Raw genomic sequence first — 16,482 nt, 5'->3', positions numbered from 1 at the left:
CAATGAAGAATGTGTTTAATATATTTGCTTATATTTTTTTTTTAAAGGGCCTACACTTTCATTTTTGACCTTTTTGCTATTTATATAGTTAAAGAACCTTTTGGGGTTAGTTTTACTCTCTTTGGCAATGAGTCTTTCTGTCTCTATTTTTGTGGCTTTTATCTGTGTTTTTTACATATTTTACTTTTTTCTCTATAGCTTTTTAATGCTTCACTGCTGTCCTTTAGTAGTTTATATGCTTTATTTTTGTCATTTATTGCCCCCTTAACATTTTTATTCATCCATATTGGTTTTCTTCTATTTCTGACCCTTTTATTCCCATAATGGTATGTACATCTTAAAGTGAGAATTTAAGAGATTTTTAAAAGTCTCCCATTTAGTGACAGTATTCTAGTTTTTGAGGCTTCTCTGAGTTGATCAAACTTTGCCTTCCTAAGGTTTTTGTGGCCCCTCGAGAGATTCCCTTATTGAAGAAAAAGTTATAATGTATTATATTATGATCACTATTTCCTAGGTGTCCTTCTACTTGCACATTAGTTACTCTGTCAGGTCTGTTTGCTAATATTAAATCTAGAAGGGCTACCCCTCTGGTCGGGCCCTGCATCATTTGGGACAGAATTGTCTTTAGCTATAGTCAGAAACCTGTTTCCTTTATGAGATTCACAGGTCTCAGTCTCCCAGTTTATATCAGGATGGTTAAAGTCACCCATTATTAACACCTCATTCTGATTTTCTGCCTTCTGCCTCTTCCATTACATTTGGTGGCTTATAACAAACCCCTATCAGAATTTATTTAATTTTTATCTCCATATTTTCTACCCATAATGACTTCACATTATCATTTCCCTCATGTATATATCATCCTGCAGTGCAGCCTTCAGACTGTATTTCACATAAAGACAGACTCCTTCCCTTTCCGTTCTGTCCAATCTTTCCTGAATTGACTATAGCCCTATATGTTGACCGCCCAGCCACAGCTATGGTCCAACCAAGTCTCTGTTATACCCACTATGTCATAATGCTCCTCAGACATTATCAACTCCAGTTCCTCTGTTTTATTGGTCAGACTTTTGCCATTAGTCAACATTCAATTCAATGGTGTATGTTTATTCTTCCTTTGAAGCCTATCCCTATTAACTATTCTAAGCCCTCCCTCCACTCCACCCCCAAGTACATTAATAAGTCCCCCCTCTCTATCTACACTATCTTCCCCCTGTACGTTGTAGGTTCCCTCCCCCCCCCCCCCCCAGTCCCTAGTTTAAACACTCCTCCACCCTTCTAGCCATCTTCTCCCCAAGCACAGCTGCACCCTTCCCATCGAGGTGCAGCCCATCCCTACGGTAGAGCCAGTAACCGACAGCGAAGTCGGCCCAGTTCACCATGAACCCAAACCCCTCCTTCCTACACCAGCTTCTTAGCCACTTGTTTACCTCCTAATCTCCCGCTGCCTCTCTGGTGTGGCTTGTGGTACAGGTAATATTTCAGAAAATATTACCTTGGAAGTCCTTGCCTTAAGCTTGCAGCCTAAGTCCCTGAAATCATTTTTAAGGACCCTTCACCTACCTCTTACTTAGTCATTGGTGCCAATATGTACCATGACCGCTGGGTCCTCTCCAGCCCCCCCCCCCCCCCCCCCCCCGCAACCTGGCAACCCGATCTGCGATGTGACAAACTCGAGCGCCAGGAAGACAACACACTGTTCGGCAATCCCGGTCTTTGTGACAGATCGACCTTTCTGTCCCCCTAATAATTGAGTCCCCACTACCAGTACTTGCCTGCCCTGCACTCCTCCTTCCCTCCTTACTGGAGCAGACACCCCCCTGGCAGTCAGAGGCAGAGTCCTGCTGCAGTACTGCTAGCTCTGAAATGGCATCCCCCTCATCCGCCAACCGGGAAAACTTGTTAGGGTGTGTCAGATAAGGACTAGCCTCCCTGACACTTTTCCCTCTACCCAGTTTTCTAACTGTAACCCAGCTAATTGCCTAACTGTCCCGCACCTCTGTCCCCCTATCCTCCCCCACATCTACCCCAGAGAGTACTTGCTCAGTGAGCAGGAGACTCCTCTCCAAGTTGTCAACGCGTCTCAGTGTTGCCAGTTGCTCCTCTAGTTCCAGGATCTGGGCTTCCACATGAACAACTCGCACACATCTCGCACAACAATATACACCCTCAAACTGCTGTTCAAGGATTGCATACATCGCAGAAGATGTATACCGGACTGCTTTTTCCAAAATGGAGCCCATCTAGTTATGGGGATTTCACAGATTAACATCCAAAAAACAGACAGTAACTATTAGAATTAAATTCTCAGTAGACCTTGTGAGTTAAAGGGGGACATTTATCATCGTTGCTTTGGTAAGCAAGTTCTGTAGTCATTTTTTTCTTGCAATTTTTTTTGCTTATGTATGACATTTATCATACTATCACAGGGGGTTGATAAATTTGGCTTACATGAGCAAAAAACCAAGAAATCACTTAAATACCATTTTTTTTAGCACACAATCAAAAACCAAATAATGACTACAGAACACCACTTTGCAGCTTTGAAAAAAAGATTATATATATATATATATATATATATATATATATATATATATATATATATATATAATATGTGTGTGTGTGTTTATTACATTTTTGTTTAACACTTTTTCTCCCTAAATGTACTTTTTTTTGTTACTTCTACAGATCTGTGTATCCTGTGGACTCCTTCGGATTCGGTGGACTACTTCGACGACCAGCGTTTTTCTTTGCTTGATGTTAATAAAATGGTTAACGAGGGCTTGTGGGGGAGTGTTTTTTTTTTTTTTACTTACTTACTTGACAGGCTTAGTAGTGGAAGCTTTCTTATAGACGGAGTCCATTACTTAGCGGCTTAGCATTCGCCACAAAAACAGCTAGCGCTAACCCCAAATTATTACCCAGGTACCCAACACCACAGGGGTGCCGGGAAGAGCCGGTACCAACAGGCACGGAGCGTCAAAAATGGTGCTACTGGGCCTAGGCGGTAACAGGCTGGCGTTATTTGGGCTGGGAGGGCCAATAACAATGGTCCTCGTCCATCCTGGTAACGTCAGGCTGTTACTGTTTGGTTGGCATTTGGCTGAGAATAAAAAATAGGGGGGACCCTATGTGTTTTTTTTTTTTATATTTCATTATTTATAAAAAAAAAAAAAAAGCATAGGGTCCCCCCAATTTGTATTCTCAGCCAAATACCAACCAAACAGTAACAGCCTGACGTTACCAGGGTGGGCGAGGACCATTGTTACTGGCCCTCCCCAGCCTAAATAACGCCAGCCTGTTACCGTCTAGGCCCAGGAGCGCCATTTTTGACGCTCCGGGCCTGTTGGTACCGGCTCTTCCCGGCACCCCTGTGGCGTTGGGTACCGGGGTAATAATTGGGGGTTAGCGCTAGCTGTTATTGTTGCTAACGCTAAGCCCAGCTTAGTAATGGACTCCGTCTATAAGATAGCTTCCACTACTAAGCCTGTCAAGTAAAGTAAGGGAAAAAAACAACAGGTTTAAAAAAAAAAAAAATGTATTACAAAAAAAACACCCCCCCACAAGCCCTCGTTAACCATTTTATTAAAATCAAACAAATAAAAACACTGGTCATCGAAGTAGTCCACGAATCCAAAGGAGTCCAAAGGATACACGGATCTGAAATTCGAGAAAAAAAAAAAAAAAAATGGGTTAGTACATTTATTATTATCACCTGCTTGCACATCTCCCGCCCCGCATGACTACAATTCTCAGCATGCCCTTACAGTAAGGACATGCTGGGAGTTGTAGTTGTGTGGTGCAGGAGATGTGTGGGCAAGTGACAAGCTTGTCCCCTGCCCCCAGCTGCAGGACTACAACTCCCAGCATGCCCTTACAGTAAGGACATGCTGGGAGTTGTGTGGTGCAGGAGATGTGTGGGCAAGTGACAAGCTTGTTCCCTGCCCCCAGCTGCAGGACTACAACTCCCAGCATGCCCTTACAGTAAGGACATGCTGGGAGTTGTAGTCCTGCAGCTGGGGGCAGGGGACAAGCTTGTCATTCGCCTGCACTGCACAACTACAACTCCGAGCATGTCCTTACAGTAAGGGCATGCTGGGAGTTGTAGTCCTACAAAGGGAGCCCGGGCACACACACAAAGTCACACACTGTCACACAGACACACAGACAGAGATAGAGACAGACACACACACTCACCCATCCAGCGCAGCGATCCTTCTCTCCGGGTGCCCTGCGAGTGACGTCACTGACAGAGGGACGTCAGGCCGGAGCAACCGAAGACGTGGGGGCGGAGGCCGGCTCGACCGAAGACGTAGGAGCGGAGGCCGGGCACAGTGCAGGTGGAGGCCAATCACAGGACCAAGCGGAAAATGTGAAATGACAGCAGGGGATTTTGGAGTCTGCGGCGCCGGTATATGTTATAAGGAGCTCGGGCTGACATTACAGTGTAGCCGCCCGGGGTCCTCATACTGCCTCCCCGCTACCCTCACTTAATAATGATAGGGACACTGATATCTCCCCCCCCCTTGTCTCCCGCCCGCGCCGCTCAGCTCCCGCTGCTACAAGACTACAACTCCCAGCGTGTCCTCACTGTAAGGGCATGCTGGGACTTGTAGTCTTGCCACAGTTAGCAGACAGATGGGAGTTGTGTGGTGCTGGCAGGTGAGAGGGGGGGGGGGGGGGATGTAAATCACTGCAGTGTCCCTGTAGCAAAGTGAGGGTAGCGGGGAGAAAGTATGTCAGAGCCCAGGCGGCAGTGGCTTTTCCTGCTCCATGTTGGAGCTGGAGTAAATTTAGTCATTTTTTACGGCCGTTGCGACATTTTATTGCGCAGCTGCGACTGTCGCAGTTAATAAATACCTGACTAAACCAAGTAAAGTTTTCAAACCCGCGTAACGTAGTCAAAAAAAACTAAACTTGCTCTTCTTGCTCGCATAGATTATTGTCACACGAAAAGTCACGGTGGCGACTTTTTTGCAACAAATTTACACAGAAAAACTCGGGTAAAAGGGTTGATAAATGCCCCTCAAAGTCTCTACAGTGTATGGAAAGTAACACTCACAGCGATCTCAAACTCCTGCTTTCAAACTCTCCGTTTTATAACTCTTTCAGCTGCTTCTTTTCCAAAGCAACACTCTTTAAGCACCTGTGACCAATCTAAAAGCAGAGTAGAGGGGGGGGGAAAAAATAGGTGAAAAGGCTGTTTATCAGTGATCCCTCTATGTGCAAATGTAAGTACTCACACAAGTCACTCCAGCTTCATAAAACATGCATGGGATAAGCATAAGGCTATCCTTCATAAGGGCCACAGACTAGTGATAGGATTCAGATTATTGGGCAGACTAGACGGACCAAATGGTTCTTATCTGCAGACACATTCTATGTTTCTATTCACTCTGCACAGCAGATATCTCTGTTTTATAACTCTCTTTCAGCTGCCTCTCTTCAAAAGCAACACTCAAGGGCCATAAACTCAGAATTACCAGGAGACACCTCCACTCCCAAATACCTGAATCGAGACACAACCTGCAAACCATTGGGCAATGCAGAAGGCAAAACCCCTCCCCGGGACAAGGACATAATAGATGATTTAGCCCAATTTACTCTAAGGCCCAAGACCTCCCCAAACCTATCCAGAAGATCAAACAGAGCACATAGGGAGCCCTCCACATCAGCTAAATAAACCAAGGTGTCATCGGCATACATGGATATCTTTTCTGTCAGGGACCCTCTAGGGATTCCCTTAAGAGAATCGGAGGCACGAACTGCTGCCAACAGAAGCTCCAAAGCCTAAGAAAACAGGAGGGAGATAAAAGGGCTCCCTTGCCTTGTGCCCCAGCCCAGCGGAAAGGAGTCGGAAATCTCTAAATTGCTTGGTATTCATGCCCTAGGAGTATCATACAGCAAGCGGACCCACACCCTAAAAGCAGGTTCAAAGCGGAGGACTCACATCAGGCATCAAATATATTGCCATTCAAAGGCCTTATAGACATCAAGGCTAACTACATAACCAGGGGGAAAGTCCTCCTCTGCTCTGGAGATGTTAAGCTGTAGCCTCTTGCCATTGATATCAGTAGCCCTCCCTGGCATAAACCCAGTCTGATCAGGGCGAACCACTAAATAAATGACCTCCTTAAAGCCAATTTGCCAGTACCTTTACCAAAATTTTTATATCAACATTAAGAAGGTAAATGGGACGATAACAGTTCGGCAACGTTGGATCCTTTCCAGGCTTGAGAAGTACAACAATAAGGGCCTCTCTCAGAGTCAGGCAAGGCCCTAGACTCCAAGGCAGTCGTATACAGGTTAAGCAGGATAGGAATCAATTTCTCCTCATTCACCCTGTACCAGTCCCCCACCAATCCATCCAACCCCAGAGTCTTCCCATAGAGCAAATCTTTTATAACCCTTGACACCTCCTCAGCTGTCAAGGGGGCCCCAAGAAGCCTGAAGTGAGGTCAAGGGGGTAAGGGGCAACACTCTTAGAAAGGACAGTATATTCTCAGGGGCCACCCCAGAGGAGGAAGAGTATAGGGAACCATAAAAGGAGTCGAATATCCCATTAATAATCATCAGGTCAGGGCTAAGTGTAAACATCTTGAGTACGTATACAGGGTATGGAAGAGACAGCACGCCTCTCCATAGGCAATTAAGCCAACAGTTTACCCTTCTTGTGCTCAAATTCAAATATGGCTGCTTCTCTAGCCGCCATTTTCAAATGTACTCAATCCTTTTGTATAATCAAAAGAGACCTCTGGGCCTTAGCCCACGATCTCTCTGCAGTAGGATCCCTAACCACCGCTGCCTCGAGGACTCCTATTTCGGACTGTAATGCTCGTTTCCGGGCACCCAACTCCGCCCTCCTACCTGTCACACCTACCATAAACATTCCCCAAATAGTCGCTTTTTAAGCATCCCACTGGATCAGAACATCCGGATGGGAAGCATTATGTGTCCAATAATCCGAATGTGCGACCTCTAAGGTGGAGGAAACCTCCTCCACCTGAAGCCACCCGGGATGCATTCTCCACAGCCGAGAAGAGGGATGAGGACCCAGGGACAATGTAACTATCAAGGCAGAATGATCCAAGATCCCCCTACTGATATAACATACTTCAGTCACCGCTGGCAGTAGGTCAGCTGAAGCAATGGAGAGGTCAATACGAGAGAAGGACTTTTGCACTGAGGAATAAAAGGAGAAAACAGAATAGTGTGTATATTTCCATTTCCAAAGTTCAGTAAGGCCCAGCCCCAGACACCAAGAAGCCAATGCAGATGAGCCAGGCTCTGCAGCACTGGTACAATCAAGCCGGGGATCAGGAACAACACTGAAGTCTCCTATAAAAAGAACAGGGTCAGTAGGGAAAGATGTCAGTTTATTCGTAAGCGAATCCAACAAGGCAACGTGAAAAAGGAGGAGGCACATATAAAAGAGGCCAATGTGAAACAGAAGGAGGCCAATGCACAGTGTAGGATCACATACCTACCGAAGTGGTCACATGAAACCTGGGAGACCACCAGAGGCAAGGATTTAGACACCAGGACCAAAACCCCTCTAGCTAGTAACTAATAAGAAGAATGATATCCCTTCGCAACCCATGCCCTCTTAAGGGCCAACACCTTCTGACCCGTAAGGAGAGTTTCCTGCAAACAAATGATATGTGGGGAGTGTCTCTTTGCAATATCTAGGCACAGCGCTCTCTTGAATTTGAAATTTTAAGGCCGCAGACGTTCCAACTGAGTACTTTAAAGGGACCCCACCATGAAGCCAGTGAGAAGCACAAACAGGGCCCGATACTTCACACAGAAACCATTTAACAGGCACACCACACACAACCAGACAACAAAGACACCACACCACAGAATAACAAAAACAAATAAAAGAACTGTAGAACATTCCCAGAATAAATCCCTGTCTAAGGCTGCTTTCACACTATGAAGTTCCCCCGTTAATATACGTACGTTTGAAAAATAATTATTAACGCACCTTAAACAACCCCATTCAAATCAATATTTTTTTTCCGTCTACCAGTTATCACACGTTATGGCCAGTCATGACGTCTGTTAGTTGTAAGGGGAGAAATAACGTGACACGTCACCAGAAACTGGTAAATTTATGTACGTTATTTTTAATATTGAAGTCTATGGCCGATGTACGTTAGAAAATACACCTCTTAATGCCCATTATTATAAATTACGTTATTTTACTGAGCATGCTCAGAAGAGGTGACATCAGCAGAGCTGAGGGACTACTACTACTCCCATCATGGAACAGACTTGTTTCCATGATGGTTGTAGTAATTCCCCACTGCTAGAGTCTGCCTGTGGCTGGGGAGGTTACATTAGTGTTTGTACTACCCCCATCATGGAACAGACTCTGTTCCATGATGGGGGTTGTAGTACAGGGGCTGAGGGATTGATCGCACCGGGTCTCACTTCTGACACCCAATGGGATCAGAAGTTATTAAGCAGAGGAGCGGGTGGCATGGTCCACAACCCTGCTATCACGATGTATTTTTAACTTTCATTTTTAAATTCCCCGCTGGGATCCCTGATTGGCTCCTCAGTACCGGCCTTTCAGGGCTCCCAGCTTTAAAATGGACAAATGTGAGGGGGGTTAAACTTTGTGGAAGTAAACATATTCACTTGCTATACAGCTATACTACATGTCCAATCATCCATTACCCTTGGCTACTGCACTTATCGTATTAAAATTTTAAAATAAAAAGAATTAAGGCAGGAGGGAGGGTTATCAGGGTGGTGGGGACGAATTGGGAGGGTTAGTTTAAACCACTTAAGGAGTCAGGGCATACCTGTATGCACTTAATCTGCTCCCTTTCTATAACGCGGGGCCACGCGCTATTAACCCTTTAGACGCGGCGTTCAATGTTAATCACCGCGTCTAAAACGAAAGTAAACTACTCCCGGCTAGCTCAGTCGGCTATTCGGGATCGCTTCGGCGAAAACGCGGCGTCCCGAACAGCTGGAACACACAAGGAGGGCCCCTACCTTCCTCCTGAGTATCTGATCGCCGAATGAATGCTTAGCGCCTGAAATCTAGGCATGAGCAATCAAGCGACAGAATCATTGATCAATGTTATCCTATGGGATAACAATGCTCAATGTCAAAGATCAGTGTGTGCAGTGTTATAGCCCCCATGGGGCTATAACATTGCAAAAAAAAAATAAAATGAAAAGTGAAAAAAAAAAAAAGTTATTTAACCCATTTCCTAATAAAAGTTTGACTCACCCCCCTTTTCTCCATTTAAAAAAAATTGTGTAAATAAAAACAAACATGTGGTATCGTCACGTTCAGAAAATTATATGTCCAAATTATAAAAATATATACCGTATTTATCGGCGTATAACACGCACTTTTTAGGCTAAAATTTTTAGCCTCAAGTCTGTGTGCGTGTTATATGCCGATACACCACCAGGAAAGGCAGGGGGAGAGAGGCCGTCGCTGCCCGCTTCTCTCCCCCTGCCTTTCCTGGGGTCTAGAGCGCTGCTGTCGGCCCTTCTCATCCCCTGGCTATCAGCGCCGCTGCCCGTTCTGTCCCCCTGACTATCGTGCCGGCGCCCCATTGCCAGCGCCGATAGCCAGGGGGAGAGAAGCGGCGCCGACAGCCAGGGGGAGAGAAGGGGCAGCGGCACCCATTGCCGGCGCCGCTGCCCCCTTGCCTCCCCCCATCCCCGGTGGCATAATTACCTGAGTCGGGTCCGCGCTGCTCCAGGCCTCCGGCGTGCGTCCCCGGCGTCGTTGCTATGCGCTGAACGGCGCGGCGCATGACGTCAATGCGCCGCGCATAGCAACGACGCAGGGGACGCACGCCGGAGGCCTGCAGCAGCGCGGACCCGACTCAGGTAATTATGCCACCGGGGATGGGGGGAGGCAACGGGGCAGCGGCGCCGGCAATGGGTGCCGCTGCCCCTTCTCTCCCCCTGGCTGTCGACGCCGCTTCTCTCCCCCTGGCTATCGGCGCCGGCTCCGATAGTCAGGGGGACAGAACGGGCAGCGGCGCCGATAGCCAGAGGGTGAGAAGGGCCGACAGCAGCGCTCTAGACCCCAGGAAATGCAGGGGGAGAGAAGCGGGCAGCGACGGCCTCTCTCCCCCTACCTTTCCTGGGGATGTATCGGGGTATACACGCGCACACACGCACCCTCATTTTACCATGGATATTTGGGTAAAAAAACTTTTTTTACCCAAATATCCTTGGTAAAATGAGGGTGCGTGTTATAGGCCGGTGCGTGGTATACCCCGATAAATATGGTAGTTAATTAAACCGCACGGTCAATGGCATATGCGCAAAAAAAATCCAAAGTCCAAAATAGAGTATTTTTGGTCACTTTTTATCTGCAAAAAAAAATAATTTAATAAAAGCGATCAAAAAAAAGTCAGATCAACACAAAAATAGTACTGCTAAAAACTTCAGATCACGGCGCAAAAAATGAGCCCTCATACCGCCCCGTATGCAGAAAAAAAAAATGTTATAGGGGTCAGAAGATGACAATTTTAAACTTATTAATTTTCGTGCATGTAGTTTCCAGAAGTAGGACAAAATCAAACCTATATAAGTAAAGTATCATTTTAATCGTTATGGACCTATAGAATAAAGAGAAGGTGTAATTTTTACCCAAAAATGTACTGCGTAGAAAAGGAAGCCACCAAAAGTTAAAAAATTGCATTTTTTCTTCAATTTTGTTGTACAATTATTATTTGTTTCTTTCGCCGTAGATTTTTGGGTAAAATTACAGATTTCATTATCTGTAGAATTAGTGGAGCAAAAAAATAAGCCATGATATAATTTTTTAGGTGCAAAATTGAAAGAAATATGATTTTTTAAAGGTAAGGAGGAAAAAAACGAAAGTGCAAAAGCGGAAAAAAAGAGTCCTTAAAAGGGTTAAAAAGGTTGAGGATGACAGGTACTCTAATAATAACAATTGTGACTACACATTTACTTTGGTGACCATGTAGATTTGCATCAAGTTATAATCAGATATTAAAGGGGTTCTCCGGTGCTTACACATCTTATCCCCTATCCAAAGGATAGGGGATAAGATGCCTGATCGCGGGAGTCTCGCAGCTGGGGACGCCCGTGATCATGCATGCGGCACCCAGTGTTCGCTCCGGGTCTGATTACGGGCGACTACAGGGCCGGCGGCTATCACACCCCCTCCTGTAGGCTTGCATTGAGGGGGCGGAGTGTGACGTCACACGGGGGCGGGGTCGCGACGTCCCACGCCGGCCCTGTAGTCGCCCGTAATCAGACCCAGAGCGAACACGCTCCGGGAACTGATTACAAACGGGGTGCCGCGTGCATGATCCCGGGGGTCCCCAGCGGCGTGACTCCCACGATCAGGCATCTTATCCCCTATCCTTTGGATAGGGGATAAGAGGTGTAAGCACCGGAGAACCCCTTTAAACATTTGGTGCTTCATGCAACTTGAACTTTTCTAAATCGGTTGCACATCTTAAAATCATATAAGATTAAGTCTACATTAAGCAGATACTAACTTGAGTAAGAGGTGCACAGGGAAATACCAAGGGAACCCACAGAATGGACCAACATCACACGGGGCCCTTACTGTATCATTTAATTCAGGTATATGAGGTGTGAGGTGTGTTATTCCATTGTAATCAAAGCCATTCATCCATATCCCAGAATCTTGCTTTACAACATCTCCATTCAAGTTGTGGAACCTTCGAGATGTGTGCTGTAAGTTAGTGAAGAATGAAAGCGATTACATATTTCTCACATGCACAAGTATATAATGTACGGCATATTAATGTTAACTTCAGTGGTGTTCTGTGAGCTGGACCCTACTATATATCAAAATTGCACATTACTGAAAATGTTGGAAAGTTATAGAAAGCTCTGCATAGGAGAAAAAGCTTTGGAACAAATTGCCTAGATTTTATCAATTTGTTTCACCCAATTAATCTCTGGAATAGCCTGTTCAGCTCATCTTTTACATTTAAAGGGATACTCCGGCCCCAAGATGTCTGATCGCAGGGGTCCCGCCGCTGGGGACCCCCGCAATCTAGCATGCAGCACCTAGACTGAGTGCTGCATGCTAGATTGCGGTGGTCCCCACCGGCGGGACCCCTGCGATCAGACATCTTATCCCCTATCCTTCAGATAGGGGATAAGATGCCTTGAGGACGGAGTACCCCTTTAAGGGGACTCTTATCTGTACAAGGGTCAGGCTTCTAATCTAGGATCTATGGGGTCAATGCTGCTGAGAACGTCGTGATCCCGGTCTCTGCAGCTGTGGCAGGACCCCGGCTGTGATTGACAGCAGGGTCCCGCCAGCGATCTCCTGCAGTGCAGCGCGCTGGGCAGCATACCTCCAGGACGTACGCATACGTCCAGTTGCGCTAACAAGCTAGCAACTTGGAAGTATGCATATGTCCTGGGGCAATAAGGGGTTAATCAAAATGGGGGCCCTAGCTCACGGACCTCATAGATGTTTTTATGTCTTATCTTAGGTTCTAGATAAAGCTACGCTTACTCTCAAATCCCATACGCAGAATATGTATAAGGTATACCTACCTGAAGGAAGATTCTCTTTGGCTTGGGACTTTCCATACTGCCACTGTAGGGGAAGAACATCCCAGAACACACAAGGATAAATGTTACACCAGAAACAGCAGCCAACAACAGAATAATTGTTTTGGTGCTCTTGACAAGGTAAATAAACTTTACCTAAAAAAAGAAACAAACATTTGTTTACCCAAAGAAGAAAATCATGAATTTATATATTAAGCAAACGCATGCTAGTATGTACTCAATTTACAAAGTTCTTTAATCTTATATTTCATTCATTCCCATCTTAGGCTGGGTTCACATCACGTTTTATGCAATATGGCGCCGCATACGGCTCACCACAGTTTTAGTTCCGGTGGGAAAACCGCATACGGGACAAAAATGAGCCAATCTTAGTCAGCGCTTCACTCCGGTCGGCTCATTGAAATACATTACATACGGTCCGGCAGGGATACGGGAGTGCTCAATTTTAGCTCCCTCCAGCCGTATGCGGTCCCGTATTGCATAAAAAAACGTGATGTGAACCCAGCCCTACAGACGTGAGAATAAGAAAATAATTTTTTTTTTTTTTTTTTTTTTTAAACTATGCCCATCTTGTGGTATATAGAAAAATAAACTTGTACTTTCCTCCAGTGGCGCTTCAGGTGTCTAACTCCGGTCCCCTGATGCAAACCTCTTCCTGAGCTGCAGCATGACACCTGGGCCCTCCAAGTTATCCGGCCCAATGTGTGACACTACCACTCTGGGACATTGCTGCCACCAGCGATTCGCTGAGTAACAGTATGACACATCGGGCACTGGTGCTTCCTGGGCCAAGCAGGACAAGGGAGGAACCGCCTCCTGCTGGAGGTATATATATATATATATATATATATATATATATATATATATATATATATATATATATATATATATATATATATATATATATATATATATACACACACATATAAACACACACACACACTCACTCACTCACTCGACATTGTGTGCCACCCACCCCCTTCTGCTGGAAAAACCCTTCAAATCATCATTAGCAAGTGTGACCACCTCAATAAAAAGGTTTTGGCAGTTTGCTGGTTTGGATCATTCAGGCATACATTACCACACCACCAAAGGAGGAAAAACATTAGGAATTATCTAAGAGAAGCAACTGTTACTGCCCATCAATCATTCTACAGTAAGGATTATTCACAAGTGAAAAAACACTGAAGATACTTGCCAATCTTCCCAGGAGTGAATTTCCCAAAAAATTCCCCCCAAGGTCAGACTATGCTAGAAATTGCAAAAAGACTCTACAGGCCCCCTCGTGACGTCACACCCCTCGCCCCAATGCAAGTTTATGGGAGGGGGCGCCCACTCCCATAGGCTTTCATTGAGGGGGCGCAGTGTGATGTCAGGAGGGGGCGGGGCCATGACATAACGATCCTCCGGCCACTGCATCGCCAGTCATCAGGCACAGAGCTAAGCTTGCTCCATGCACCAGATGATAGGGGTGCTGCAGGAGAGATTGTGGGGGTTCCCAGCGGAGGGACCCCCGCGATCAGGCATCTTATCCCCTATTCTTTGCATTGGGGGTAAGATGTCTAGGGGCAGAGTACCCCTTTAAGGCCTTCTAAGGACAGAAATAAGTTTTAAGGTTAGACTGGTCCAATAGACGACAATCTATGGTGAAGTTTAAGTGCATGGCCGATTCTCCATGGAGTTTTCTGGAAATTCCCACACGGGGAACCACAGACTGTGTTCCCCTAATAAGATCTATTACAAAGTTTGATATATCCACATGTACTACTGATTTAACACATCCCTTGGTATTACATGGCTAGGTTTGCTATTTGATAAATATTAAAATCAGACATACATTTATACTTTACCAATATACTTACAAAACAAGTCAACAAAATGACAGTGCAAATGACCAGGAAGGAAGCCAACACAACATCTGGTGGGATTTCCGTACCGCTCCGGCCAAATATAGGAGTGAACATCTCAAAAACTGCCCACACATGATAGGTTGTGTGTAAATAAGGGTAAAATAATCCCAGCAGATACACCAATAAGTATCTAGAAGAAGAACCTGTGAAAAAGAAGACATAATTTCTGCATAGAATTCAACAGGATTCTAAGACTAAAAGTATATGGAGAGATGGGTTTACCATTTGGATGCTGGATAAGCCAATTGTTTTTCTGTTTGAAATTTGCTCTAATTGTAGTGACAGTTTTAGGGTCTATTCACGTACAGTATCCTGCACATATTTGATGCACAGGATTCGAAGCAGCATTTAGTCAGTTTACATTGAACCCTGCAGCATAAAATCTGCAGCAGTAAATATGCGCAGGATACTGTACATGTAAATAGAATCTTAAAAGAGAATCCAACTGTATGTATATATTAGAGATTAGGGATCGACCGATTATCGGTATGGCCGATATTATCGGCCGATAATCACGATTTTGGGCATTATCGGTATCGGCAATTATCTTGCCGATAAGCCAATAATGCCACGCCCCCCGCACCGCGACCGCCACCCCCCCCGACCCGCCGCACCGCACCCCCGACCCACCGCACCGCGTCGCACCCCCCACCTGGGCGGTATACCGGTATGGACTTTTGCCCATACCGCTATACTGGTCGGGCCCCTCCCCCACCCTCCGAGTCAATAAAAAAATTAAACTTACCCGTAATGGGGGTGGTCCGGGCCATCCATCCTTCCTGTAGTGTCCGGGGGCGTTCCGGGTGAAGAGTGAACCGGTCCGGGCTGTCCTCCCACGGTCTTCTTCTCCACTCCGGGCAGGCTCCGGCCTAGTACGCTGCATAGACGCCGCTACGCCGTGATGTCAGGTGCGTCACTGCGGAGCGGCGTCTATGCAGCGTACTAGGCCGGAGCCTGCCCGGAGTGGAGAGGATGACCGCCGGAGAAGGACAGCCCGGACCGGACCACCCTCCACCCGGAACGCCCCTGGACACTACATGAACGATGGATGGATGGCCTGGACCACCCTGACAGGAGGGGAGAGAAGCGGGTGGCGGCGGCGGCCTATGGCCCCGCAAAAGCCACTGCAGATCATTGATTTAAAGCGCCCGCTTTAAATCAATGATCTGCAGCGGTGTCGCAGGGGGTTAAATAGCCGATAACTTATACCGGAATATCGGTATAAGTTATCGGCTATCGGCCCTAACCTGCACCGATTATCGGTATCGGCCCTAAAAAAACGATATCGGTCGATCCCTATTAGAGATCGACCGATTATCGGTTTGGCCGATAATCACGATTTTGGGCATTATAGGTATCGGCAATTACCTTGCTGATAAGCCGATAATGCCCCGCACCGCCCCCACCGCACCGCGTACGGGCCCCGGGCAGGTTAGCTCCAGGTGCCATCAGGAGCCAAGGACTCAGCGATCACGCTGATGCCAGCCATTTAACCTGCAACTGTGGGGGTCTGATGAATCAAGATGACTGCCTGAGCTCCACTTACCTGCTTCCAGCTGTCTGCTGAGAAATTACTACAGAAAAACTACAGATCATGGCACAAAAAAAAAAAAAAAAATAAATGAACCCTTATTCAGCCCTGTATACAGAAAATTTTGAAAGTTATGGGCAGTTAGAATAGGGAAGCTTTAAACACTTATTTTTTTGTCTTTACAATTGGTTGCGTACAAAACCAGAGGTGTTATGTCTCTTCGAACGCAAGGAGAAAAAAACAAAACCGCAAAAGTGAAAATTTCCTGTGTCCTTAAGCCAAAATGGGCAGCTTCCTTAAGGGTTTAAATTTGAAGGGCCCATCGACTAAAGAAAATATATTGGTTTAGCAAATTTGCCCGTTTCTCCGGCTTTTTCCATCTCCTGCTAACGGCCTGTTGCGCAAGTATAAATCTACAGAGCCCAACTATTGCAGAGATCACAGCAAGCAGGGGAGTAAAAGCACCTG

General features: G+C 46.1%; 1 protein-coding gene and 1 long non-coding RNA gene across 4 annotated transcripts in view; one reads left to right on the top strand and one right to left on the bottom strand.

Moving 5' to 3' along the window:
* Positions 1 to 16,482, bottom strand: part of ERMP1 (endoplasmic reticulum metallopeptidase 1) — an 87,412-nt gene that overhangs the window by 15,886 nt on the left and 55,044 nt on the right. For 2 of the 3 annotated variants that reach the window (XM_056521976.1, XM_056521985.1), the window contains exons 10-12: positions 14,436 to 14,626; positions 12,556 to 12,708; positions 11,517 to 11,716 (exon numbers count right to left, since the gene is read on the bottom strand). In XM_056521976.1, the coding sequence (XP_056377951.1) occupies positions 11,517 to 11,716; positions 12,556 to 12,708; positions 14,436 to 14,626 (544 nt within the window). Of the gene's footprint in view, positions 1 to 4,677; positions 5,158 to 11,516; positions 11,717 to 12,555; positions 12,709 to 14,435; positions 14,627 to 16,482 lie in introns of those variants that run through there. The other variant, XM_056521996.1, reaches the window with a different exon arrangement.
* Positions 1 to 16,482, top strand: part of LOC130274098 (uncharacterized) — a 49,525-nt gene that overhangs the window by 19,541 nt on the left and 13,502 nt on the right. The gene's annotated exons all lie outside the window — the stretch shown is intronic.

Source organism: Hyla sarda, chromosome 1, assembly GCF_029499605.1.
Source record: "Hyla sarda isolate aHylSar1 chromosome 1, aHylSar1.hap1, whole genome shotgun sequence".
Taxonomy (NCBI): domain Eukaryota; kingdom Metazoa; phylum Chordata; class Amphibia; order Anura; family Hylidae; genus Hyla; species Hyla sarda.
The sequence above is the reverse complement of the archived record's forward strand: the minus strand, read 5'-3'. Positions and strand labels throughout refer to the sequence as shown.